Source organism: Crinia signifera, chromosome 6 (assembly GCF_055691185.1).
Source record: "Crinia signifera chromosome 6, ASM5569118v1, whole genome shotgun sequence".
Taxonomy (NCBI): Eukaryota; Metazoa; Chordata; class Amphibia; order Anura; family Myobatrachidae; genus Crinia; species Crinia signifera.
In genome coordinates this window covers 12,945,350-12,971,890 of record NC_139222.1, presented here as the reverse complement: position 1 = coordinate 12,971,890, position 26,541 = coordinate 12,945,350, and the positions used below count along the sequence as shown (strand labels likewise).

At 45.4% G+C, this 26,541-nt stretch overlaps 1 protein-coding gene across 1 annotated transcript in view; it reads left to right on the top strand.

The window, feature by feature from the left end:
- The first annotated feature begins 8,176 nt into the window (after positions 1–8,176).
- LOC146009518 (uncharacterized) overlaps positions 8,177–26,541 on the top strand; it is a 35,462-nt gene continuing 17,097 nt past the window's right edge. Inside the window, exon 1 of the mRNA XM_083149960.1 lies at positions 8,177–8,260. Within this exon, the coding sequence (XP_083006086.1) occupies positions 8,177–8,260 (84 nt within the window). The remainder of the gene's footprint in view (positions 8,261–26,541) is intronic.

The following is a 26,541-nucleotide window of genomic DNA, read 5'->3' as shown; positions in this document are numbered from 1 at the left end:
ATCTGCAAATTTGGCACTGAAATGATCAATGACCGGCCTGACTTTGAATAGCCGGTCAAAGGTGGGATCATCTCTGGGTGGGCACTGTGCATTATCGGTGTAATGTAAAAATTTAAGGATTATCTCAAAACGAGTCCGAGTCATGGCCATACGGTAAAGTGGGGTGCTGTACAGAACATCTGTACTCCAATATTGCCTAATTTCTGGCTTTTTTACTATGCCCATATGTAACACCAGACCCCAAAACGTCATCATCTCTACTGCATCTACAGGGGTCCACCTAGCAAATGATGACGTGGGGTTTTGAGCAATAAACTGCTGGGCATATAAATTACTTTGGTCCACCATTAAATTTATAAAATCATCAGAGAAAAATAATTTGAAAAAGTCAATTTCTCTGAGACCTGTTGAATCAAATTGGATTCCTGGGATGGCCAAAAACTCAGGAACCTGGGGCTCAAAATTGTCTGGTGGTGGGGTCCATACGGGATCAATCATTTGGGGGGGTCTCAGCTGCTCTACGGGGGCGTCTTTGAGGGGGTCCCTCATCACTAGAGGAGGAAGAGGAGCTTAAGACGAATCCTTCAAATTCCCCGCTTGCATCACTGGCTGTGTCAGAGTCAGAGGCAAGCATGGCATATGCCTCCTCCGCTGAATACATTCTTCTGGATGACTGGGATGACATTTGGGATGACATTTGGGATGACATTTTTATTTTTGTGTTTCTGTAAGTGTAATGTTTCAACACGTGTATAGTGTTGGGGGGGTACAAACTTTATTTCAACACGGGGGGTGTGTAGTGTGTATGTAGTGCAGAAAAAAAAATACTTTATACAGGAATTTGATCCCAATAAAAAAAAAAAAAATTGAAGGGGTTAAAAAAAAAAAAAAAAGGTCCTGCGCCAAAAATTGAGCACAGATGTTGGTCAGTAACGTCCGTCACTGAACAGCGCTCAAAGGCAACAGGTGTAAAAACAATTTAAAAAAAAAAATACCACAGCACTCTCCAAAAAAATACAATTTAAAAAAACTGCAGAAAAAAAATGATATCAACCCTGTGCCAAAAATGCTGTTCAGTGATGTACGTCACTGATCAGCGGCCACAGGACACCCACAAAAGCAACGTGGGTGTAATAAACCACAGCACTCTCCAAAAAAAAAAACAATTTAAAAAAACTGCAGAAAAAAAATGATATCAGCCCTGTGCCAAAAATGCTGTTCAGTGATGTACGTCACTGATCAGCGGCCACAGGACACCCACAAAAGCACCCACAAAAGCAACGTGGGTGTAAAAACAAAACCCCACTGCAATCCCCTCCCCCCCAAAAAAAAACTGCAGATCAGTGATGCAGTGATGCGACACTGATTAGCAGTGAGGGGCAGAAGGCAGACAACTGTGGGTGCAACCTGACAGGGTATATATAAAAAAAAAAACCTGGACCCCCAACAAGTTGCTGATCAGTTAATTAATTTAAACTGATCAGCACAAAAGGGGGGGCAGCAGTCAGTTGCACAGGCAGCACAACCTTTGGTGCAACTGACAGGTATATATATTAAAAAAAAAAAACCAAAAAGTTGCTGATCAGCACAGATATACTGATCAGCACAAAAGGGGTGCAGCAGACACAAAATATAGCACTCTCTATCACTCTCTGTCACTCTCTGTCACTATCTGTCACGATCTGTGACTCTGGCCCTTATTCTGATCGGTGCGGATATTCCCGAATTCTTTCGGATGGCGTTTTTTAGCCGTCTGCGCATGCGTGGCGATCGCTAGGCGCATGTGCCACGCATGGTCTCCGTACTTGTTCTCACTAATCCCGTACAGAACTGTGCACCGCATACATTCGGCCAATAGGGGTGTGTTATGGGCGTCATGCGGAAAGACACAGGGGCGTAGTTTCAAAGTGGGCTAAACTGGGCGGAAACATGGGCGGACACGGGGGAGTACACATATATTGGTAGGCGTGCATTCGGACAGCACGCCGAATGCACGCGAACAAAAAGGGAAGAAATGTGCGGTGTCCAAAAGGTTACTTTTGCTTTGCGGACACCACTCGGTCATGCGCTAGGCAATCGGAACGCCTAATCAGGACGGACGCACCTCAACCAATGTCACCTGAACCCAATACAATCACATACTTTACCCATGACTTGTTAATTACACGCTTCTCACTGCTACAATTGGAAGCATTGCAGCTTAAAGGGAACATTACATGCTGCACTTGTCACACACTTTAACACTGCAAATAATGCACACAACTTAATAATATTAATACTAATACACATGCCACTTCTGCATGTCTAAATTAATACAGACATTTGTGGGCAAAAATGGGCAAAAATGTACATAGTGTATATAGATGTATATTTGGGTCACATGCTGTAAGGGTTAATGTGTGTCATGAATGTAGTAGGAATGTGGGTCAGTATAGATGAGCATTTAATTGATTGCAATTGCTAACAATCCCTTTTGCAGGAGGTTGCGTAATAGCCTAAGTGGGTCATGTGATCGCTGTGTGTACTCAGTACACAATTGTGTTGGATTGTGCGTAAATACTCCGCATCGGGGCGTACGGACAGCTTTCCGTCCGTTCTCACGCGGTAAGACCGTGCTTGTGTGGGAAGACCGTGCAAGAATCTGTACGTTTCCCCCGCACACGCACGGTTTGTATGTCGTCCGTACACACGCCCTGTTTTTCAAGAGTGACTCCGTCCGAATGCGGAGGACACGTGGGCGTTTCTACGGACGATGCCCGCACGCTGCCGCACAGCGTTGCGTGCGGCCCGCACCGTAACAATTCGGGAATATCCGCACCGATCAGAATAAGGGCCTCTATGACACTGCAGCAGCAGGACACAGGAAGTCACAAGATCCAGGAAGCATCCAACTGCTGGCAGCACGCTACCAGCGGTGATCAGCGGTGATCAGGTAAGTATCAGGCAAGGTTCAGGTATGTATATCACGACAGAGTGGCCGGTGACCGCTCTGCACGCAATTCCAGACCGGAATGGCGTCTGCAGCGCAGTCACCGTTAGTTTAAATGGCGCGCCTTGGCTGTGATTGGTCCGTCGGTCCGACGGACCAATCACAGCCTTGGGGGCAGGTGGGGTGAGGTGTTGTCGTCACCGATGACCCCCTCATGCCCCCTCACACCCGGCGGTGATTGACACCTGTGTTACAGAGCGTCTGATTCGCCGGTAACACAGGAAAACGCTGCGAATGGCTGTTCACATTGAACAGCCAATCACAGCGATCGCCGACGGGGGGGCAGCATCGCCGCCCCCCCTGGGCATGCAGGGACATGTCTGCTGTCAGGGACAGCAGACATCGTCCCTCTGTCACTGCGTCTCTAGACGCAGTGGCACTTTGAAGTCATGACGTATATATACGTCATGTGTCGGGAAGTACATCCCGGCCATGACGTATATATACGTCAAATGTCGGGAAGGGGTTAAATAAACGATTTCATGGGAAAATGCGATATCGCCATTTTGTGGTCTAATTACCGCAAAATAACGAAAATCGCATCCCATAGAATGTCACCCAATATGTCTGAAAAATTACCCTGATGTCCTTGCATTAACTAAAGGCCTAGATTCCTGAAATCATTTTAAGGACACCCCATCTGCCACTAACTCAGTCATTTGTGCCAACATGTACTATGAATGCTGGTTCTTTCCCAGCCCCGCCCAGTATTCTGTCCACCCAGTCCGCGTTGTGCCATACCCGAGCACCCAGAAGACAACAGACTGTACAGCGGTTGCGGTCCCGGTAGCAGATTGACCACTCTGTCGGATGATAGAATTGCCTACCACCACAACCTTGGTGTGCCAGTCCCCTGGTTGCTAGACAAGTTGGTCACATCTGGCTCCTCCAGTGCTGAAGTAGCATGCTCAGTAGCCTCATCCAGTCTGTCAAATCTACTGGGAAGTTGTTATTTGGGAAGTGGATGATTAGGCCTACATGACAATATCATCAGTATGTCTTTTGATTGAAAATGGCTTCAGTTTCAGGATCCCAGGGGCTCTGCATCAAGCAAGGTGGGTGGCAAAGGCTATATATGTACTTAAAATTGTCCTCTTCACTAAAAAGTTGAATATTCCTAAACGAGAATTGAAAGGAATAAAAGGGGTTGCACATTTTTTTCAGCCTCATATACAGTATGTTCACTTTTGGCATGAGCCAATTGTAAGTGATGGGCTCCAAAGAATGAATTGGAAATGCTACAGCTTCTGAGCATTTACACAGAAGCATAAATCAAAAACAGTGCTCTCGCAGTTGCTAAGAAAACCAAACCTGCAAAGAAAAAGGAAATGAAACTAGGTAAAAGCTAGTTTTTGAAGGAAAAGACCTGAGCCACTTCGTTACTAATAAAACAAAGACGTTCTTTGAATTGTTTGGGATCCACAATGAGACAGAATACTGCAGTGATTATTTAATAAGCCATGTGAACGCTCTTAAGGTGGTCAATGATACCGCAGGAAGAGGAATTGCTCTGATAGAAAAGTTTAACGAATCGGTCAGGGACGAACAACAAAAAAATTCTTGTTGAGAGTAGTCGAGCATCACAGAAATGTCGGCACCAAGCGACTAAAAAAAGGATTGCATCGTTCAAAGTTGATTAATATAACACAATTTTTTGCCTATCATACTACCTATTAATCTAAGTGTCTAGTTTAAGTATTATTTTAAGTTTGTGATTTCTAGTTTCCCCAATAAAAGTCATTAACATTGAAAAATCTTATTTTTGCCTACTTTTACAAAACTGATCAAAGTGTGCAACCTCTAAATATTATCCAATCTTCATGAATTTTGGCATACTTATCTTTTACATCACTAAGACTCGGGGCGTAAGCAAAGTCTGCAAAAATGTACCAAATGTACCATTTTATTTTTTGCCTTACAAAATAACCCCCCCTAGGGTACGCAGCAACTTATTCATAGCTATCTGGAAGGTTGCTGGGGCACCATGTAAACCAAATGGGAGTATTTTACACTGGAATAAGCCCTCTGGGGTAGAGAAGGCTGTTTTTTTCTTAATACAGATGTATCACCGCTCATTCATCCCACCTATGGTGGAAGTACCACCAGCCTGCCATGGCGGGCCATGGCGCAAGGTGTTGCGATACATTTTAAAAGCTTGGCGAATCACAGTGGTGTCTCCGGATGAGTGCAATACCAGTGATCATCCACCAGATTTTCACTGCACATGCATAAAACGTGTGCTGCAGCACGTGCATGTATGCCCGCAATTTCTCTTTATTGCTGGCGAGAGCAACGTCTCACCAGCGCACCAGGTGCCTAAGATCCCGTGTACTGTATGGGCTTGGTACTGTCACCCGCTGTACAGCATATAGTAGTCTCAAAATGGTGAAGCAGGCGTCCTAGTCACACGCTGTGTGCGACACATGACTTTCATCCTGCATCCCAAAACTTTATTTGAAAGAGTTTTAACATACTGAATCACTATGCCGACTACTGTAGAGTAGTTATGGAAGCTGTTTTGTGTGTACAATCTTATGAGATAGAATAGAATCAACTTTATTGGCCATGTATGCTTGCGCACACTAGGAATTTTTCGCAGATTACAGTTCAGCATCAAGCAGGGGGGGGGGGGGCATTACATACATTGCAGTAAGACATTACATGTGGGGAACACATACCCGCCGAGCTGCACATCAGCTAGGCAGCAATAAGTGGTGCCACTGGTCATTCAGCAGCCAGGTAGGGAGCCATATAAGCAGAGACAGTACAGTTATTGCAAAGGGAGCACATACCCGCCGAGCTGCACAGCACCTAGGCAGCCATCAGCGGTGCCACTGGTCGCCACAGCAGCCAGATAGGTAACAGTTATGCAGGGACAGTACATTTAGAGACAGGAGGCATGGAGGTACATATGGCTGTGTGACACATCATGCTGCTCACGAACAGCAGCAGAAGGGCTCAACAGACCATTCTCGCGGCCCAGGCTGGAGGGGGGGCAGCATGCAAGAAGAGGGGGAGACAGTGAGGGAGAGTCAGTCAGTCAGTGAGGCCAGGGGCAGGAGGTTGATTTTGGCCCTCGCAGGGCTGGCGACCCACATCGATGCAGGAGCTTTCCTCCTGGCCTCTCCCTTGTACCCAGAGGGATGGGGGAGATGCAACTTGTATAGACATTTTTGTCTAGTTTTATTAAATATAACTTTTACCTTTAACTTTTATCTTCAATAAAAAAAAAAAAAATACTGTATCTGAGTCGCAACAGCGACTCAGACACTCCCACGGCAAACATGAGTCTCATGAGTGTCTAAGACGATTGTGATTAGCTCTGTTGGAGGTAAAGTATTGTACAGTAATGTGCTGTATTCAGTTCAAGTCAACCCCCGCCTCCCTTGGGGGAGGGGAGGGAGTTGACTTGAGCTGAATGCACATTACTCGCTGGAAGATACTGTAATGCAATTTATGAGGCTGCTTCAGTTCATCTGGGTCACCATGTGCAAAATGCGTAAAAGACAGTAGGAATGGAACCAAAAAGGTTATATGTACAGTATGTCTAGTTTTATTAAATATCACTTTCCAATATATTTGAATAAAAAAACAAAAATGTATTATTTATTTATTTATAAATTTGACACTGTATTCGAACACGGCTTTCCAGAGTACAGAGCTGCGCAGCTGTCCACTACACTTCACCATTGTAAGCGCGCTCTGCTCGGCTAATGGCGGGGTACCATTGGCACAGTACAGTATATCACTTCATTGCTAGATTGATGGAGCATTAGCCACCCAGTGGAGGTGGTTTGTATTGCATGGTGTGCACCCATGCCCCTTTGCGGACAGGAGCGCAAGAAGAAAGCTGGAACGCCAAAACCTTCGCCACGGCGAGCTGGCAGCAATGATGAGAGGCGCTACATCTGTAGCTTCTATTAACGGAATCTGCCAATAACCATTGTGCGTACATTTTGCTTTCTGTGGCGAGCCAGCACTAAGACTTTGTCTCCCAGGTTAAAGGACCGGTTGACTGAGGTAACATCATACCTTTGCTTCTGACAATGTTGGGCCCTTTTCATGTGTTAGATGGCCATATAACTGGGCCATAAACTGAAAAATATTGGGGTTCTGGCATGGTTGGTCTTCCCACCCTTCTTTTAATATATCTCAAATTCCTCTGGGCTGTTTCCCATAGAGGAGCTCAAAGGGACTAAACCCTGTAGAGGATTGGGGACTGCAAACATCAAGTAATGTAGGAGAAGATCCAAATCTCTTTTTTTCTTGAGACACTGCCCTCTTTATCATTTGCTTAAGGGTTTTATTAAATCTTTCTACAAGGCCATCTGTTTGTGGGTGGTACACTGAGGTGGGAATCCTGTCTACTTTTAGCAACCGGCATAATTCCTTCATGAGTCTAGACACAAAAGGGGTACCTTGGCCTGTTAAGAACTCTTTCATTATCCCTAAGCAGGTATACATGATTACTAGCTCTCTGGCAATGGTGTCAGGTTTCATATTGCTTTGTGGTACAGCCTCTGGGTACCTGGTGGCATAATCAACTACCACCAATATGAATTACCCACTGGCTGTATCAGATCCATACCAATCTGTTCAAAAGGCATGGGGATGATAGGGAGGGGTACCAGTGGAGCCCTAAACTCTGGCCGTGGGGCCGTCCTCTGGCACACTGGGCATTTCTGAAAAAAACTCTTTATGGAAGCATAGATGCAGGTCCAAAAGAACCTTAGCTGGATGCATTGGAGTATTGTCTCCTCCCCTAGATGGCCACCCCACAAATGCATATGTGTGACTTCTAATACCAACCGTTCCATTTTTCAGGGAACTAAGAGCTGATCTACCCTTTCCCCTCGTACAGTAACAACACGATATAGCAAATTATTTTCAAAACAAAGTAGGGTACACCCTCTGATGGTAAAGCATCAATTACCCTGCCATTAACCACTTTAACAGTCTTAATGGCATGTACCAAACTGCTATCATAGCGTTGGTCTTTCCCAAAGTCCTGTAGAGATATCCTTTCCCCAACTGGCTTCCACTATGCCCCAGTCTCTTGAGGTGGTTCAGGACTTGCAGCATCTCTCCTGGATGCCAAACTTTGGTAGTCTTTGGTCTCTGGCCCCTGAGTTGCATCAGTGGCTGATGGTTTGTTGGTGTCATGCCAGGTAACCATCTCCCGCAACAATGGAAAGCCCAGGAGCAGCTGGTAATGTGGTCCGGAGGTCACCACCGCTACCACCTTTAATGACCGACCTTGTACGGTCAGAGGTAAGTAGGCACGTGGGCACTCCTCCAAATTGCCATGGATGCACAGCAACCTGACAGCAGGCTGGACCTTGTCAGCTCCTGGAGAAACCACGTTGGCTGCAACTATGTTGAGTTCACTGCCGGCATCCACCAGGGCCCTGATCTCTCAGGCTTCCAACTGCACCAGCACCTGGATCAGGGAGGACTCTGCTTGTGATACAAGAAGATTGGGGGATAAGAAGCGCTTTTTTGAGTTACTGTGGTTGGGTTTTCGGTTTTTATCTTGGTATTGGTGGCACCGGGGATCACGCAGGTGTGACAGAACCTACACTTTCCCTACAATACCTCCTCTCCATTGCAGGTATCTGTGTAGTGTTGTCACAGTTGTTGCTTCTGCGTCTCCATCTCCCAAGTTCTCCGTCTGGTCTCAGACCGGAAGTTCGGGCAGCGTGCTTCCGGCTATTCGCTGCATGCTCCCAGGAGCAACGGTAACAACACTACACAGATCCCTGCAATGGAGGTACAGCATAGCAGGTGATATTCAGATACAGTTGTTATCACAGGCAGTAGCAGCATACAGGCATAGCAGACTCCTAACAGGCTCCAATGGTCCTTAGTCTAACCCTCACCCCCAGCCTATCACTCAGGCAAATAGTTCACCATCGAGAGCAAAGAGACTCTGCCCTGGGAAGCCTTATGGACTCACTAATCTGAGGTTAACCATTGGACCTTCAGTGCTCCGAGAGCTCTACCCACTGTTCCTTACAGTAAGGCAGCAGGTCTGCAGCCCAGAATTAGTGTTTGTGACCCACATGTACATTCATTTTTTACGTATTGATGTGTATTTAGTACTGTTTTAATAAATATATACTTACTCTATATCATTCCCAGTCCATCTTACCCACGTGTACAGGCTGAGCGCGGGTCAGACCTTATATTACAGTGAAGCCTTATATCAGGACATCCCAGGTGCTGCTGATTACACCTGGGATTCTGCTACTGCTAACAAAACCTGGCCCGGATCCTCCTCAGTAATTTAAGTGGGGGAACGCTGACTCTGCCACACTATCTACTTGAAAGCACACACTATTATTTTTAGGTTGTTTGAAAACACTGATTGGTATTTGTACAAGAAAATACAAACTCGTTATGATATCTCAAATTCTCTTTATTGTGCAATGTAAAAATCGAAGAGTTACAAGCACTGTTATAGACCAAGGTGAGATTAATGGCATTAGTGCATTTTCCTTTTTATTATAAGCTAAATTTATTGTTTGAGATACAATGACATTTTCTTCAACACCCCCCTTCCAATTCCTCCTTCCCCCACTAACCCTCTCCATACCTTGCTTCACTTTCTCTTCCCCCTTCCACTCCTTTGTTCCTCTTTTTTTAGATTTCCACTATTTTAACAGTGACATGTTTATAATGGTTTAATTATGGCATTTTCATATCACGTACAAATTGCTTTTCAGCACAATATAGACCAGGGCTGGGCAACACCGGCCCTCCAGATGTTAATGAACTACACATCCCAGGATGCTTTGCATTAGTTTTGCTATGTGGCCATGCTGAAAATTATGCAAGGCATGCTGGGATGTGTAGTTCATCAACATCTGGAGGGCCGGTGTTGCCCAGCCCTGATATAGACTATACTTTTGGTTTTACAGATCTTTGGTTTTTGTTTCTGTGTAATTGTAAAAGCAAAAGTTAATAAGCTACTCAAATATCTGGCCTTTTGTAATCTCAAAGGAATGGAGTGATTGGACTATGCATCTTAAGGTTTGTTCACATGGTAAAAATATATTTAAGAAACACTGGGATCTTCTCAAAAAAGATCCCATTATAGTAAATGAAATCCCTGCGGTACCGAATCTAATATTCAGACGGGCTCCCAATCTTAAAAATAAACTAGTGCAAAGTATGGGCCCCATCTCCCCCCCAAAAATATGTTACAACCTCTAAAGGTTTCTATCATTGTGGGGATTGTATAGGGTGTAAAAACATACCAAACAACTTTGGAATGAAAATTGAAGATCTCAATATCAATGGGAAACCATTCAAAATAAGACATTTTGTGACAACTCATTCTTCTAGTGTGATATTTGCAATCGAATGCACTTGTGACAAGTTCTATATAGGTAGAACGAGCAGACCATTTAAGGTTAGACTAGGGGAGCATGTGAGAAACGTTCGAAGAGGCCTTGCGACACATGCCCTCTCAGCACATTTTAATTCCTGTCACCAGTGCAATGTTTTTGGGTATAAAAAACTTTTACAAAAAGTGGTCCCAAATGTAAGAGGCGGAGCTTTAGCAAAAAAACTAGGCAAGTGTGAGATGGTAATGATTTTTGGGGTACTTGTGTAGTTTCACGGCGAGCCCAGCGAGCCCCGCGAGGGGACACGGAATGTATTTGATGGAATTGCATGCAAATGGCATGCAATATCGTCAGTTGCTTTGAAATAACATCCATGTCCGCTCGCCACGCTTCGGGCTCGGTGGCTCGCTGCGCTCGCCACGCTATATAAAATCAACTGTATGCCACCGAGCCCGAAGCGTGCCATTTGCATGCAATTCCATCAAATACATTCCGTGTCCCCTCGCGGGGCTTGCTGCGCTAGCCACACTTCGGGCTCGGTGGCTCACTGCGCTCGCCAGGCTATATAAAATCAACTTTATGCCCACTTGGATAGTGGGGTAATGAAATGGATAGTAAATCGTATGCAAATCGCATGCGATATCGGATGCGATTTACTGGCGCCGTGAAACTACACAAGTACTATTTTTAATTATAGAACTCTGACCCCTAGTGGACTCAATAAGGACTTCGAAACAAAATGGCTTCTTTAAATTATTGCAATATTTTTATGATGTTGTATATATTTTATATGCGCTATATGAAATTTATACATCTCTATTTACTTTGAGGAAACGGTCCAAAAATGACTGCATTGTGCACTTGAATATTGATAGGGAACTTCTATAATGGTTGCCGGACCTGGTGAAAGCAAATCCGAAGAGAAACATGGTGAACCGCAACTGGAAGTGAGCTCCCTGACACTCAAACGTCACTTCCGCTTCCTGATAAATACCGGAAGTTGAAGTCCAGGAGAGACGCAGGCGTTCAAACTTATGTCTTTCGCCTGTGGAAAATGGATTTTATTAAGATTTATTGCCCCATGATGTTTTTCCTATCCTTTTGAGTTATCACATCTCTGAGGAGGAGGAAGGAGGAGTCCATTGGTGATGGATTATGTCCCTCAATTACTGTAAACTCATACGTCTACCTCAAACGTAGACATATACTATTGGTACGAGTCACAGTATTATATTTTATTTTTTAAGTTATAAGGGGAAATTTACTAAGATGTGTATTCTACTTCACATGTGATGTTGCTGTGGGCAACCAATCAGATCCTGTCTACTATCTTCTAGAGGGTGCTAAATAAATAAGTAGATTCTGATTGGTTGCCATAGAAACATCACATGTGAAGTAAAATACACATCTTAGTAAATTTCCCCCATAAGGTGTTACAGTATCAGGAATTGGTGTTGACAGTGATTAGGTCGACACCATTGGGTCGACATACTGGAAGGTTGACAGGGGTCTAGGTCGACATGGGTCAAGGTCAAAAGGTGTCTAGGTCGACATGGGACAAGGTCGACAGGTGTCTAAGTTGACACATGCGTTAGGTCGACATGGGTTAGGTCCACAGTCAAAAGGTTGACATGGGGTTTTTCACAGTTTTTTTTTTTACCCGAATGTCAAGACAGTTGACATGGACACAGTTTGAAGTGCAGCCCATCCCATCGCTGCACTTGCCATGCTTCGGGCACAGTATTTTATTCTCTCACCACAACTTAGTGGATGGTAGGGCATGAAATACCGCCTGTCGTCACATGTCTGCTCAACAACAGTGAGAAACCCCACGTCGACCTTTTGACTGTCGACCTAACATATGTGTCGACCTAGACACCTGTTGACCTTGACCCATGTCGACCTAGACCCCTGTCGACCTTCCAGTATGTTGACCCAACGTTGTCAACCTCATGACTGTCGACCATCTTATGGTCGACACATCGACCGGATCCCCAGCATCACACTATTGTACATTTCTTTCTCCATTACAGGGTAGTTGTGACCACAGAAAAAACACCACTCTCTGGTGAGACTAACCCTGTTTCTTCACAGTACTTTTAGATACATGGTTGAGAATTCCTGGAAACAAAAGAGAAAGTGCTGCAGTGCACACTTCTTATCCCCTCCCTCATATACTATATATACTATATATATTCACTACCAGTCAGTGATCCTTCCACTGCCTGCTGCCTTCTCTAGTCTGTAAGGTAGGACTGACATTAGATCTCTCATTGCATAAAGTATATAACAATCTCAGGGTATAGTATATATGTGACAGTATCTCTCTCAGTGTATAGTATATATGACAGTATCTCTCTCAGTGTATAGTATATATGACAGTATCTCTCTCAGTGTATAGTATATATGACAGTATCTCTCAGTGTATAGTATATATGACAGTAACTCTCTCAGTGTATAGTATATATGGGAGTATCTCTCTCAGTGTATAGTATATATGTGACAGTATCTCTCTCAGTGTATAGTATATATGACAGTATCTCTCTCAGTGTATAGTATATATGGGAGTAACTCTCTCAGTGTATAGTATATATGACAGTAACTCTCTCAGTGTATAGTATATATGACAGTATCTCTCTCAGTGTATAGTATATATGACAGTATCTCTCAGTGTATAGTATATATGACAGTAACTCTCTCAGTGTATAGTATATATGGGAGTAACTCTCTCAGTGTATAGTATATATGTGACAGTATCTCTCTCAGTGTATAGTATATATGACAGTATCTCTCTCAGTGTATAGTATATATGACAGTATCTCTCTCAGTGTATAGTATATATGACAGTAACTCTCTCAGTGTATAGTATATATGGGAGTAACTCTCTCAGTGTATAGTATATATGACAGTAACTCTCTCAGTGTATAGTATATATGACAGTATCTCTCTCAGTGTATAGTATATATGGGAGTAACTCTCAGTGTATAGTATATATGACAGTATCTCTCTCAGTGTATAGTATATATGGGAGTAACTCTCTCAATGTATAGTATATATGGGAGTAACTCTCTCAGTGTATAGTATATATGACAGTAACTCTCTCAGTGTATAGTAAATATGACAGTATCTCTCTCAGTGTATAGTATATATGGGAGTAACTCTCTCAGTGTATAGTATATATGAGAGTAACTCTCTCAGTGTATAGTACAGATGGGTCTTTTCCCATCTTTGCAGGGGATGGCGCTGGCGTCGCCAGCCGCCATCCCCCGCCAGCGCCATGGCGATCGTGAGAAGGGGACGCGCGCGCACGAGAGGCGCGCGCGCCCCCTTCCGACGGCACTTCCAAACGTTTCCCCGGGTCCCCGCCGCCTGCCCGCATCCCCCCTAACCCCCCCTAACCCCGTCCGTCTCCCTGAGGCGGAGACGGACAGGGTTTCCGCCACGCTAGCGACGGAGACTGAGACGCGCGTGCGCGTGAGACGCACGCGCGTCTCAGTCTCCTCGCTGGCGAGGCTGCTGGCGGGTCGCCAGCGCGTACGTTCTGGCGACCCGCCAGCAAGGATGTGCATAGGCACATACTGTATATATGAGAGTAACTCTCTCAGTGTATAGTATATATGGGAGTAACTCTCTCAGTGTATAGTATATATGGGAGTAACACTCTCAGGGTATAGTATATATGGGGGTAACTCTCTCAGTGTATAGTATATATGACAGTATCTCTCAGTGTATAGTATATATGACAGTAACTCTCTCAGTGTATAGTATATATGGGAATCACTCTCTCAGTGTATAGTATGTATGACAGTATCTCTCTCAGTGTATAGTATATATGGGAGTAACTCTCTCAGTGTATAGTATATATGACAGTATCTCTCAGTGTATAGTATATATGACAGTAACTCTCTCAGTGTATAGTATATATGGGAGTAACTCTCTCAGTGTATAGTATATATGTGACAGTATCTCTCTCAGTGTATAGTATATATGACAGTATCTCTCTCAGTGTATAGTATATATGACAGTATCTCTCTCAGTGTATAGTATATATGACAGTAACTCTCTCAGTGTATAGTATATATGGGAGTAACTCTCTCAGTGTATAGTATATATGACAGTAACTCTCTCAGTGTATAGTATATATGACAGTATCTCTCTCAGTGTATAGTATATATGGGAGTAACTCTCAGTGTATAGTATATATGACAGTATCTCTCTCAGTGTATAGTATATATGGGAGTAACTCTCTCAATGTATAGTATATATGGGAGTAACTCTCTCAGTGTATAGTATATATGACAGTAACTCTCTCAGTGTATAGTAAATATGACAGTATCTCTCTCAGTGTATAGTATATATGGGAGTAACTCTCTCAGTGTATAGTATATATGGGAGTAACACTCTCAGTGTATAGTATATATGAGAGTAACTCTCTCAGTGTATAGTACAGATGGGTCTTTTCCCATCTTTGCAGGGGATGGCGCTTGCGTCGCCAGCCGCCATCCCCCACCAGCGCCATGGCGATCGTGAGAAGGGGACGCGCGCGCACGAGAGGCGCGCGCGCCCCCTTCCGACGGCACTTCCAAACGTTTCCCCGGGTCCCCGCCGGCTTGCCGGCGGTAACCCGGGGTCCCCGCCGCCTGCCCGCATCCCCCCTAACCCCCCCTAACCCCGTCCGTCTCCCTGAGGCGGAGACGGACAGGGTTTCCGCCATGCTAGCGACGGAGACTGAGACGCGCGTGCGCGTGAGACGCACGCGCGTCTCAGTCTCCTCGCTGGCGAGGCTGCTGGCGGGTCGCCAGCGCGTACGTTCTGGCGACCCGCCAGCAAGGATGTGCATAGGCACATACTGTATATATGAGAGTAACTCTCTCAGTGTATAGTATATATGGGAGTAACTCTCTCAGTGTATAGTATATATGGGAGTAACACTCTCAGGGTACAGTATATATGGGAGTAACTCTCTCAGTGTATAGTATATATGACAGTATCTCTCAGTGTATAGTATATACGGGGCAGTACGGATGGTGTAATGGTTAGCATTACTGCCTCACAGCGCTGAGGTCATGGGTTCGATCCCCACCATGGCTCTAACTGTGCGGAGTTTGTATATTCTCCCCGTGCTTGCGTGGGTTTACTCCGGGCACTCCGGTTTCCTCCCACAATCCAAAAATATACAGATAGGTTAATTGGCTTCCAACAAAATTAACCCTAGAATGTCTGTGTGTGCATGTACATGTGGTAGGGAATATAGATTGTAAGCTCCACTGGGGCAAGGACTGATGTGAATGTTCAAATATTCTCTGTACAGCGCTGCAGAATATGTATGCGCTATATAAGTAACTGTTAATAAATAAATAAATAAATATGGGAGTAACTCTCTCAGTGTATAGTATATATGGGAGTAACTCTCTCAGTGTATAGTATATATGACAGTATCTCTCAGTGTATAGTATATATGGGAGTAACTCTCTCAGTGTATAGTATATATGGGAGTAACTCTCTCAGTGTATAGTATATATGGGAGTAACTCTCTCAGTGTATAGTATATACGGGAGTAACTATCTCAGTGTATTGTATATATGGGGTAACTATCTCAGTGTATTGTATATATGGGAGTAACACTCTCAGGGTATAGTATATATGACAGTAACTCTCTCAGTGTATAGTATATATGGGAGTAACACTCTCAGTGTATAGTATATATGGGAGTAACACTCTCAGGGTATAGTATATATGACAGTAACTCTCTCAGTGTATAGTATATATGGGAGTAACACTCTCAGGGTATAGTATATATGACAGTAACTCTCTCAGTGTATAGTATATATGGGAGTAACTCTCTCAGTGTATAGTATATATGGGAGTAACTCTCTCAGTGTATAGTATATATGGGAGTAACTCTCTCAGTGTATAGTATATATGGGAGTAACTCTCTCAGTGTATAGTATATATGACAGTATCTCTCTCAGTGTATAGTATATATGGGAGTAACTCTCTCAGTGTATAGTATATATGGGAGTAACTCTCTCAGTGTATAGTATATATGACAGTATCTCTCTCAGTGTATAGTATATATGGCAGTATTGATCAGTGTATAGTATATATGACAGTATCTCTCTCAGTGTATAGTATATATGGGAGTAACTCTCTCAGTGTATAGTATATATGGGAGTAACTCTCTCAGTGTATAGTATATATGACAGTATCTCTCTCAGTGTATAGTATATATGGGAGTAACTCTCTCAGTGTATAGTATATATGACCGTAACTCTCTCAGTGTATAGTATATATGGGAGTAATTCATTCTATGGTATATATATATATATATATATATATATATAGTTACATAGTAGGTGAGGCTGAATAAAGACTTGCATCCATCTAGTTCAACCTATGTTTATAGTAGTTTATACCTTGTAGTATAGTATGTTCTGATATTTTAAAGTAAGTAAGTTTTTTTTATATACAGTAGCGCACTTTCTCCAACAGGACTCAAGGCGCTTTACAGACATTATAAATAACAATGCACATACTGCAATACAAAGTTATCAGTACAAGGAACAGGCAACAATGGCAGTACAGATATACATATACTAGATGTACTCTAATGAGGGACACAGACATGGGGAACATATAATTACTGAGCTGTGCAGCACCCAGGCAGCCAATCAGCGGCACCACATGGTGATTGCCCCAGTCAGTACCGTACATATAGAACACAAAAGAACAGTACAGGGTACACAGAACTAGGCATAACACAATTAAAGCACAAGTCTTAGTACACAATACAGCTGAGATATAAGGAAGTGAATGAGAATAGATGCAGGTGTAGATTGTAGGTGAGTAAGAGAGCTGTAGTTGAAATACAAGAAGAGTGCCGTGAGAACAGGAGGGAGGAAGGCCCTGCTCTAAGGAGCTTACAATCTAGAGCAGGCATGTCCAACCTGCGACCCCCCAGCTGCTGCAAAACCACACATCCCAGAAGGCCCCGCCACAGTCTTGACTTAGGGAATGCTAAAACTATGGCAAGGCATGCCGGGACGTGCAGTTCCACAACAGCTGGAGGGCCCGAGGCTGGACACGCCCGATCCAGAGGGAGGGGGAGACAGACAGGTGACATGAGGTGCAGGGAAGGAGACCTGAGGCAAGAAGTGAGAATGGCAGGGGTGGTCAGGACACGAGGCAGCAGGTAAATAGAATGGACAAAGTACAGATGGAGAAGGGCTCAGCCTTGCAAGGGATGGCGGAAGAATCGCCAGCCGCCATCTGTTTTGTGAAAGGGGACGCACGCGCACATCCCCTTCCAAGGGCACTTCCCCCGGGTCCCCGCCGGCTTGTCGGCGGTCACCCGAGGTCCCCACCACCTCCCCGCTGTCCTACCTAACCCTGTCCTTCTCCCTGAAGCGGAGATGGACAGGGTTCCCGTTGCCCCGCCGCCCGGAAACTGAAAAAAGAATCTGAGCATATCTTCCTCATGAACAGCCTGAAACCACATGGACTTAATGAGGAGATACAATATTCTGCATTTCTATGGGCAATCCTGGAGACATGATATTCTAATGAAGGAGGTCATTAGGAGTTCCATCGCCTATCCACCATCGGTACAAATAGAATCGATAATTCTAGTCATGACATATTCTCAAATCCTCCTATCCCCAGAATATCCATACAAAAGATTACCATCAACCTGATCTCATATACCCTGCATCAGACCCATTCGTGATACCATATAAAGCCTTTCCCATACATATGTCATAGTCAAATCCCCACCGGTTCATGTCTAAAGGGATCTCACTGGATAACGTTACTTATCATAACATACTGAGACAAAAAGCAGAGAGACGGTGATAATCTACTGTATAATCGATTTGCCTGATAATCCACACATGGAATTACATCAATAATGCTGCTTTCAGACCGCAAAACTGGCTTTGACCCTGTATTTTAAAACATTTTAAAAAACGGGTCTGCCAGGTAACAACCCCTTTCACACCGCATTAATTAAACGGTATATTGGCGTTTTTTGTACATACAGTACGTTTCAGGGAACCCGTGCAGGAGCGTATGTATATGGGGTTCCCCAAACAGTGTTCCCTGTGACAGTTTGCAGTGTGCAGTGTTCCCCTATCCCTCCAACACACTACACTCTGCACCAGCCTCTGCACTGGCAAGGGTTACTGGCAGCGTCTCTCTGGAGCACGGTGTGCTCAATGGACACTGCAGCACTGCTGTGCTCAGGTGGCTGTTCCACCACCAATCCATACGAGCGGACCGCTCCACTCCTTACCTCCTGCTAGGTGCTCGCCTCCTGCCCCCAGAGACTTGTTGCTCGCACCGTCCCCAGGTGCCGTACTCAGGAGGCTGCTGCTGGCTGGAGCACACTCAGGATAGGTTGAGCGGCAGCGGCGGTGCAGGGCTCCAGATGTGTGCACTGATAGAGGGTTTGGCGCATCTCGCTGCCCGGCATGACGCGTTGGAACAGCATCTCCCCTGTGCCCGCACCCCCAGCGACCTGACCCCGGCCCATGAGTGTACGCAGGCGGTGGCGCCCGAGCGGCGGTGCCCGAGCGCAGGTGACGCTGCCCAGTGACATGGACTGCAAAGTGTCCGGGAGCTGGGGCAGCGGCTGCGAAACCGCCTCCTCCTCATAATCACTCTCCTCCTCGGGCTCACAGACTCTGTCTGAGGGGGGCATGAAGACGAATTCTGTGGGCAGCAGCACTGACTGTGACTGGAGGGATGCGCCAAGGGGGAGAGCAGGAGAGAGGACAGCGGTGCAGAGGGGAACCGGAGAGAGGACAGCGGTGCAAAGGGGAAAAGAATGAGGAAGAAGAAGACGAGGAGGTGAGACAAGTACTTTTACCGTTTCAGACCCTTTGAGACACCAAAAAAACGGGTCTGAAAGGGGTAGGACCCTACTTTTTTACCGTTTCCAGAAACCGGTATTTTGGAAACGGTAAAATCACTCTGCACCTTTCAGACCGCACACATTACCGTTTTGAAACGGTTAAAAAAACGGCAAAATACCGGTTCAAAAGTGCGGTCTGAAAGGGGCATAAGAGACATTTATCACATGATATAGATATATCAAATCATATGATTTGAACAGGCACACTCATAAGTACTATTAAGAATCTAATTAAATTATATATGTCCCTGTGTTTAATAAGAGGAATATTGTATACATTTAATATAGAATACATTATACCCCCTCCTTTTCCTCTATATATAGGTACACAATGTACAGGGTAGTCTATTGTTTCCAGTGTCAAAAACCTTTCTTCACCCTATTCTACTTCACTGAACAGCATTATTCACTATGAAGATATATTTATTATTATCATTATAGCAGCTTATCACTAAATAGCAATCCAGCATCACTATCTTATATATGGAGAATACCATGTATATTCACTTCACACCTGCATGTTTCCCATTTTCACTTTTTCTCACATTTTTTAGTTATTTGAGCACATACACGTATTTTGGTTATCTCAATATTTCTTTGAATTTAGATCATTCACACCCCAGCAACACACAGGGGACAATAATAGTATAGATTAAGATGCTCTTTATTCATGCACTAATATAAGTTATGCTAATTAAACATTCACCGGTGAGTACACAAAGAATTTTCCTGGGAACATATAACTCTAAATGGGCAATTCTGAACAACATAAAAGCGTGCATATAGCCTCTGACTCTGCGGTATTTATTACAGAGAGAGTTGAACTTTATTCTAAGTACATATCGTAACAGGGCATGTACTGTAGGTAACTACGTGAATTAAATCAGAAGAAGTACAACATGCCTTATAATAAAACCATGTGTTGCTAATATGAACCAGTATGTGGGGACACTCATCTATATAAAGAAGAAGGAAGATCTTTACATTTTATGACAAGTGACACAATAACAATCATTACGAGTAATGACATATGTATACAAGCAGCACTTGTTAATCATAAGAGAACCAATCACAGTATCAATACCATTTGAAAAGTAAGAGCAGGGATTTGGAATGGCTCCATGAAATAACGCCCTGGGAGCGTGGATCACATAAATATAGCCCAAGAGGGGCGGGTCTGACACCTAGTTAGAGCCTTGAAAAAGCCTGTAGGGCGAAATGCGCATCGGCATTCTCTCCCTGTAAATCCGTTGTTATATGTAGCCAATGTACTACATGTGTATATGTATTGTCAGTCCGTGTTAATAAGTGTCTATAAGGCAGTGGAAGGTCTTTGCAGCCAAGCGCACACAACACGCGCTAGCACATGCTGCCTGAAAGGGAACTGATCCCTGACAGATCCCTGTAACTCGATTGCGGTGTTTTGCATGCACCGACAGAAACCTGCTCCTCCAGTATCACAGCATACCACTTAATATACAGTACGCATGATTGTTTAAAGAGAGGAACAAATCCCTGCCTAAAGATAGTTATTGCTATAAATATACCTGTGTGACCGGACAAGGATTAGGCTCTTGCCCCGGTTTTATAACTGCTTGATTGTCTCATAGTCTAAATTGCTCAGTGTGTATATAAAGTTTATAAAAGAATAATCTACACTAGCACAATTCTGAGCACTAATCCAATGCCCCGGCTATCATCATCTATGAGTGTGCAAACTATATGCCACAAACATTGCAGTGATTACTCACATTGTTCTATGTACATGCCACAGCATGTGTGAAAATATAAAATCCATGCCCCGGGCACTAACCTGCTGCACTATCCAGGCTTTGGGTACTAGAATACCTTCACATAAATGCCACAATACTGATCTAACATCTGACTCGCGCCTTGAAATTGCACAGTGTGTAGACAACAGTAGCGCACGCAGGGGGGGTTTCTGAGTCGCCCCCATGTGTACGCACCATTAGAGTTTTTCTGAGGGTATATTCCAAAAGCTGGGACTCTTCCCCTTTGATGTACACGAGCAGCTTGTCTCTATTGTTCCCAGAACCAGAGATATCAGCCTTCTAGCAGCTGGTTACTGCTGCAGCTCCACACACCTGGTATGTAGTTTTATATACTCGTTGGCAGATTGCTCTGCCTCCTGAACTCTGATCCCCTAGTCCCCAATACCATTTGGTACATGGGATTCTCTAGTTTTTAATTCCATTACAATCTAAGAAATCTATTTCCGGGAACTAAAGCTATCTGCACAGGGGTGTAACTATAGCACCGCAGCCCCCGCGACCGCGGGGGGGGGGGGGCTATGCATGTGCGGGCGCCGGGGGCTGCGGTGCTATAGTTACGTTACACCCCGCCGCACCATCCCCAGTCTTTACCTGTGCAGGTGGGGGGGACGCTGCGAGGCGGCTGGGGGGACGGACACTGCGGGGGACACAGCTGCGGCAATTACTTACAGCTGAGCCGGGCAGGGGGAGCCGGGAGCTGTCTGTACTGAAGAAGAAAAAAAAGCCCATACAATGAATGGGCAGCCTCTGATTGGCTGCTGAGCGCTCTCTCAGCCAATTGCTGACTGGCTGAGAGAGCGCTCAGCCAATCACAGGCTGCCCATTCATTGTATGGGCTTTTTTTTTTTTCCTTCCGTACTGACAGCTCCCGGCTCCCCCTGCCCGGCTCAGCTGTAAGTAATTGCCGCCTCTGTGTCCCCCGCAGCGTCCGTCCCCCCCACCTGCATTTACGGCTACCTGGGGGAGCGGTGGGTGAGTAGCTGGGCGCCCTCCCTTTAATGGCGGGGGGGCGCCCAAAATGTAGTTACGCCACTGTATCTGCAGTCAAGCAAGTTGTCCTCCCACCAGAAAATTATGAATAATAAGCCCACTCCACTATACACCCCTCCTCTCCATATTAAACATTCTCTACCACCCTGGAAGTTATGTATCAGGGCCCCTTCATTCAGCCCAATACCCCCTTCTCCCACCCCATCTCCCACCATCTGTGCAGTAAAGGGGTAATTAGTGGAAATTACTGATCCAGGCCCTACATGCTGAGCGGTTGATATAATACCTCCTACCACCCGGGGGACATTCAAAGCTTCCCCCACCCCTACCACTGGAGGATCGGTAGGGGCCCCAATACATTGCTATGCCCAGGGGTCTACACTGCTGTTGACGCCCCTGTATTTTTTTTAATATTATTATTACTATTATTTATATAAATTTGGTCTATCTATAATACTTTAACTGACCCGGCATATACTGGGTCACCTAAGTGTCCATCTCCATGCTTTGCTCCACCCCTCTGGAAACCCCCTTCTGAAAATCCTGTGTTTGCCACTGGACAACGCATTATATATTATTAAAAAGCAGACACAGAGGGAAGGGTGATAGGCTGAACGCACACACACTTCCTATCAGCGTTCTGATTACTGTATGCGAATACACCCCACCTATGGGGGGATAATAGCATGCATAGCGTGAGGTACTGAATTACTGTTACTAGATCAGACCTGTGCTTATATGCACTAATAATATCTGTGTATATGTGAATAAGTGTGTATCCTCCTCGTGCATACCAGACACGGAGGTAATATTATAGTATGGATGCAGTGTGGTAATAGCCACAAACCAAATTGCAATATATTTTTTACCCACTGTGACATAATCATACAAGCAAAAATGATCACAGGATACACCTACATCTGAATTAGACACATTTATGCAATAGCTACAATATATCTCTGCTGAGTATAGACACAGAGATACAAATGTTGCAAATGTGAAGAGTATATACTATTCACGTTAACGGATAATACTACAGAGAAACCCGGAATCATTATATGATCTGAGAACCTGGCTGAAATACATTTCTTTGATTGACGCAATATAGTAAGTAAGTAAAATTTATATAGCGCTCTTTCTCCAGCAGGACTCAAGGCGCTTACAGACAGTAAAAAACAATGCACATAATACAGAGAATGTTGGTGGTACAGTAACAGACATGTCACAGACAAAAGAAACCCCTGAGCACACAGCATAATGCAGGAGTGGTGCAGCATTTAACGTCTATGTAAGATTACTTTAGTACCTCCTAGCACATTTGTTATCCCCCTAGCAACTTTAGTTCTCCCAAAGCACCGTCAGTACCCTTTGCGTCCTTTGCGCGCGACCTTTGCGCGGCATATAACGTCTATGTAAGATTACTCACATTGGCACGCATAATTTGATAGGGCATAACAAAGCAGTGGCGTCACTAGGGTTGGTGTCACCCGGTTTAGGAACTCATGGTGTCACCCCCCCCCCCCGCCAACTTTCTGGAAGACGGAGAAGGGATGCTTGTGCGCGCCTCTGGCGCGCTGGAAAATTGGGGGTGTGGCCTATCAGAAGGGGGAGTGGTCTGTACCATGATTGTATTGTGTACCTGCAGATTGCACATTTTAGCGAACTATACCCATTACACATGAGGTAATGCCAATTACACATAATGCTGCACACGTGATGCCAGTTACACATTAAGACCCACACCGCAATGCTAATTACACGATACACCGCACTCTGTGATGCTAATTACACATTATGCCGCAAACCTTGATACTCATTACACCCCACACTGTGATGGCAATTACCCAATGCTCCCCACACCGTGATGCCCATTACACTGCACACCATGATGCCCATTACACCCCACACCGTGATGCCCATTACACTGCACACCATGATGCCCATTACACCCCACACTGTGATGGTAATTATTTAATACACAATACTCCCCATACCATAATGCTGCCCATTACACCCCACACCATGCCCCCATAGTGCCAGACATTTATATTGTATGCCCCGGCCCCACAGTGCCAGATATGCCCCCACAGTGCCAGACATATACCCGACACCATGATGCCCATTGGGCCATTTCACTCACATATGCCCCATAGTGCCAGACAGACTCTGATATCATACTGTATGCCCCCACAGTGCCAGAAGCCAGAGCCTTCCAATGGCAAACACACAATACATAGAGCATTCAAATGAGATATAATACAAATACAATGCAAAGAGCATAGCAATTATCTGTAATTTACAGATAAACAATAGACAGCATTACAGTGACAGATGTAGTAAGTACAATGAGTATTCCATCCAGTTACAGATATAGAGTACACAGCATTCCAGTAACATATATGTATATATATATATATATATATATATATATATATATATATATATATACTGCCCCTATATACGCCCCCACAGTGCCAGAAGCCTCACCTGCTGCACTGCAACCGTTGGGAATGGGTTGGGTTCGTTCGAAGTGGATTTTTCAGGTATTCAATTTCAGCCAGTAATCCAGCAGACACAGTGTGTGCCAGTGCGCTGCGCAACGGCCGCAACCTAAAATGGCGCTGGCCGCGGATTCGATGAGGCTGCGCCCACCCTCTCCCCCCTTGAGTGTCACAGTGGTCCTGCTGCGCAGTGCGCGCCCAAACAAGGTGCTTCCCTCCGTCCCCTGGGGTGGCCAATCCCCACACAGTAGGGGGGAGGCACCCGCTCTACGCCGCCGCCAGCCGTCCTTCGTAATTCGCCCGGGCCGGCGCACCGCACCGCACACACAACAGGGGGAGAGCGGGGCGGGTCGGCATAGCATGATGCGCAGTGCACATCATGCTATGCCGACCCGCCCCCTCTCCCCCTGCTGTGTGTGCACTGCGCCGTGCGGCCCGGGTCAGGTGCTGCTGCTAGATAGACGTGCTGGTGCTGAGAATGCTGGGACTTGTAGTCCCGGCTCCCTCCCCCCTCCCGGTCTATGCGCCGCTCGCTGCCCTGGCCTGGCTGTCTGTCACTGAGAGTGACTGACTAAGCCAGGGATGGGGCCCGAGACAGAGACTCAGAGCACTGGGTGTCACCCTAGAGACTGGTGACACCCGGTGCGGCCCGCACACCCCGCACCTGGGTAGTGACGCCACTGTAACAAAGCCCTCCTAATGTAAATTGAAACTAATACAGGGACTAATTTTAATCTTTCGAATTTTGGTACTTGTGTATTATCACGGCGCCCGCGATTTGGATCGCATTCATCGGGTCGGAAAAAAACGCGTCAATCGCATCGCATGCCAACCAAATTGCATGCGATGCGACTGACGCGACCGAGAGCGATTTTTACATTAAAATCAATGTAAAATGGTCCCTGAGACCCGATTTTACATAGGTTTCAATGTAAAAATGCCCCAAACCCCCCATTTGCATCCAAAAGCCCCCCTCATGTTTGAAATCTCCCCATTGTTAACGCCACCGTACTATTGACGCCAACCCGAAGCGTGGCGAGCGCAGCGGTACGCGTCCTCCGACCTTTTCATACCCCTACTATCCACGTCAGCGTGGAGTCGAGAATAGAAAGTGTGGCGAGCGCAGCGAGCCACCGAGCCCGAAGCATGGCGAGCGCAGCGAGCCCCGCGAGGGGACGCGCATAACTTTACAGGTATACGTGTCCCCTCGCGGGGCTCGCTGCGCTCGACGCGCTTCGGGCTCGGTGGCTCGCTGCGCTCGCCTCACTTTCTATTCTCAACTCCACGCCGACGTGGATAGTAGGGGTATGAAAAGGTCGGAGGACGCGTACTGCCGCCCCTCGCGGGCTCGCTGCGCTCGCCACGCTTGGCGTTAATAGTACGGTGGCGTTAACAATGGGGGGGGGGGCATTAAACATATTTATACACATATCCAATGTGATTTGGACTACATTGGCCCATTTCACATTGTCACCTATGTGAAATCGCGTTGATCGCATTACGGCCCATTATAATGGGCCGCGACCGACTTCATCAACCCGATTTTCACTTTAACATTATTCTCTATGGGAAAATCGTGTTGGTCGCGTCGCGGCCCCTTATAACGGCCGCAACCAACGCAATCAACACGATTTTCTCTTTTACCGGCAATTAAGCTGGAAAATGACAGAAAATCGGGTCCATCGCGTCGGTCGCATGCCTTAAGTACCTTAACTTAAGGCATGTGACCAACCCCCGACGGGTACCGTGATAATACACAAGTACCCGAATTTTCTTTTTCTCCATACTTTTTTTTAACAATTTTCGCCATATTAATCCCTAAAGTAGAAGACAAATGGTGACTAGTAACAGCGCTTAGTGTATAACCAACAAGTAAAACAATAGGTTTTTATATCACCATTGATTTGGACACATTCTTAAATAGGTGTCAGCATTCAGGTAACCTGTAATGAGAATACACCCCTCCACACGGATAGTATGACAGGGGTGACAAAGCAGAGTACACAAA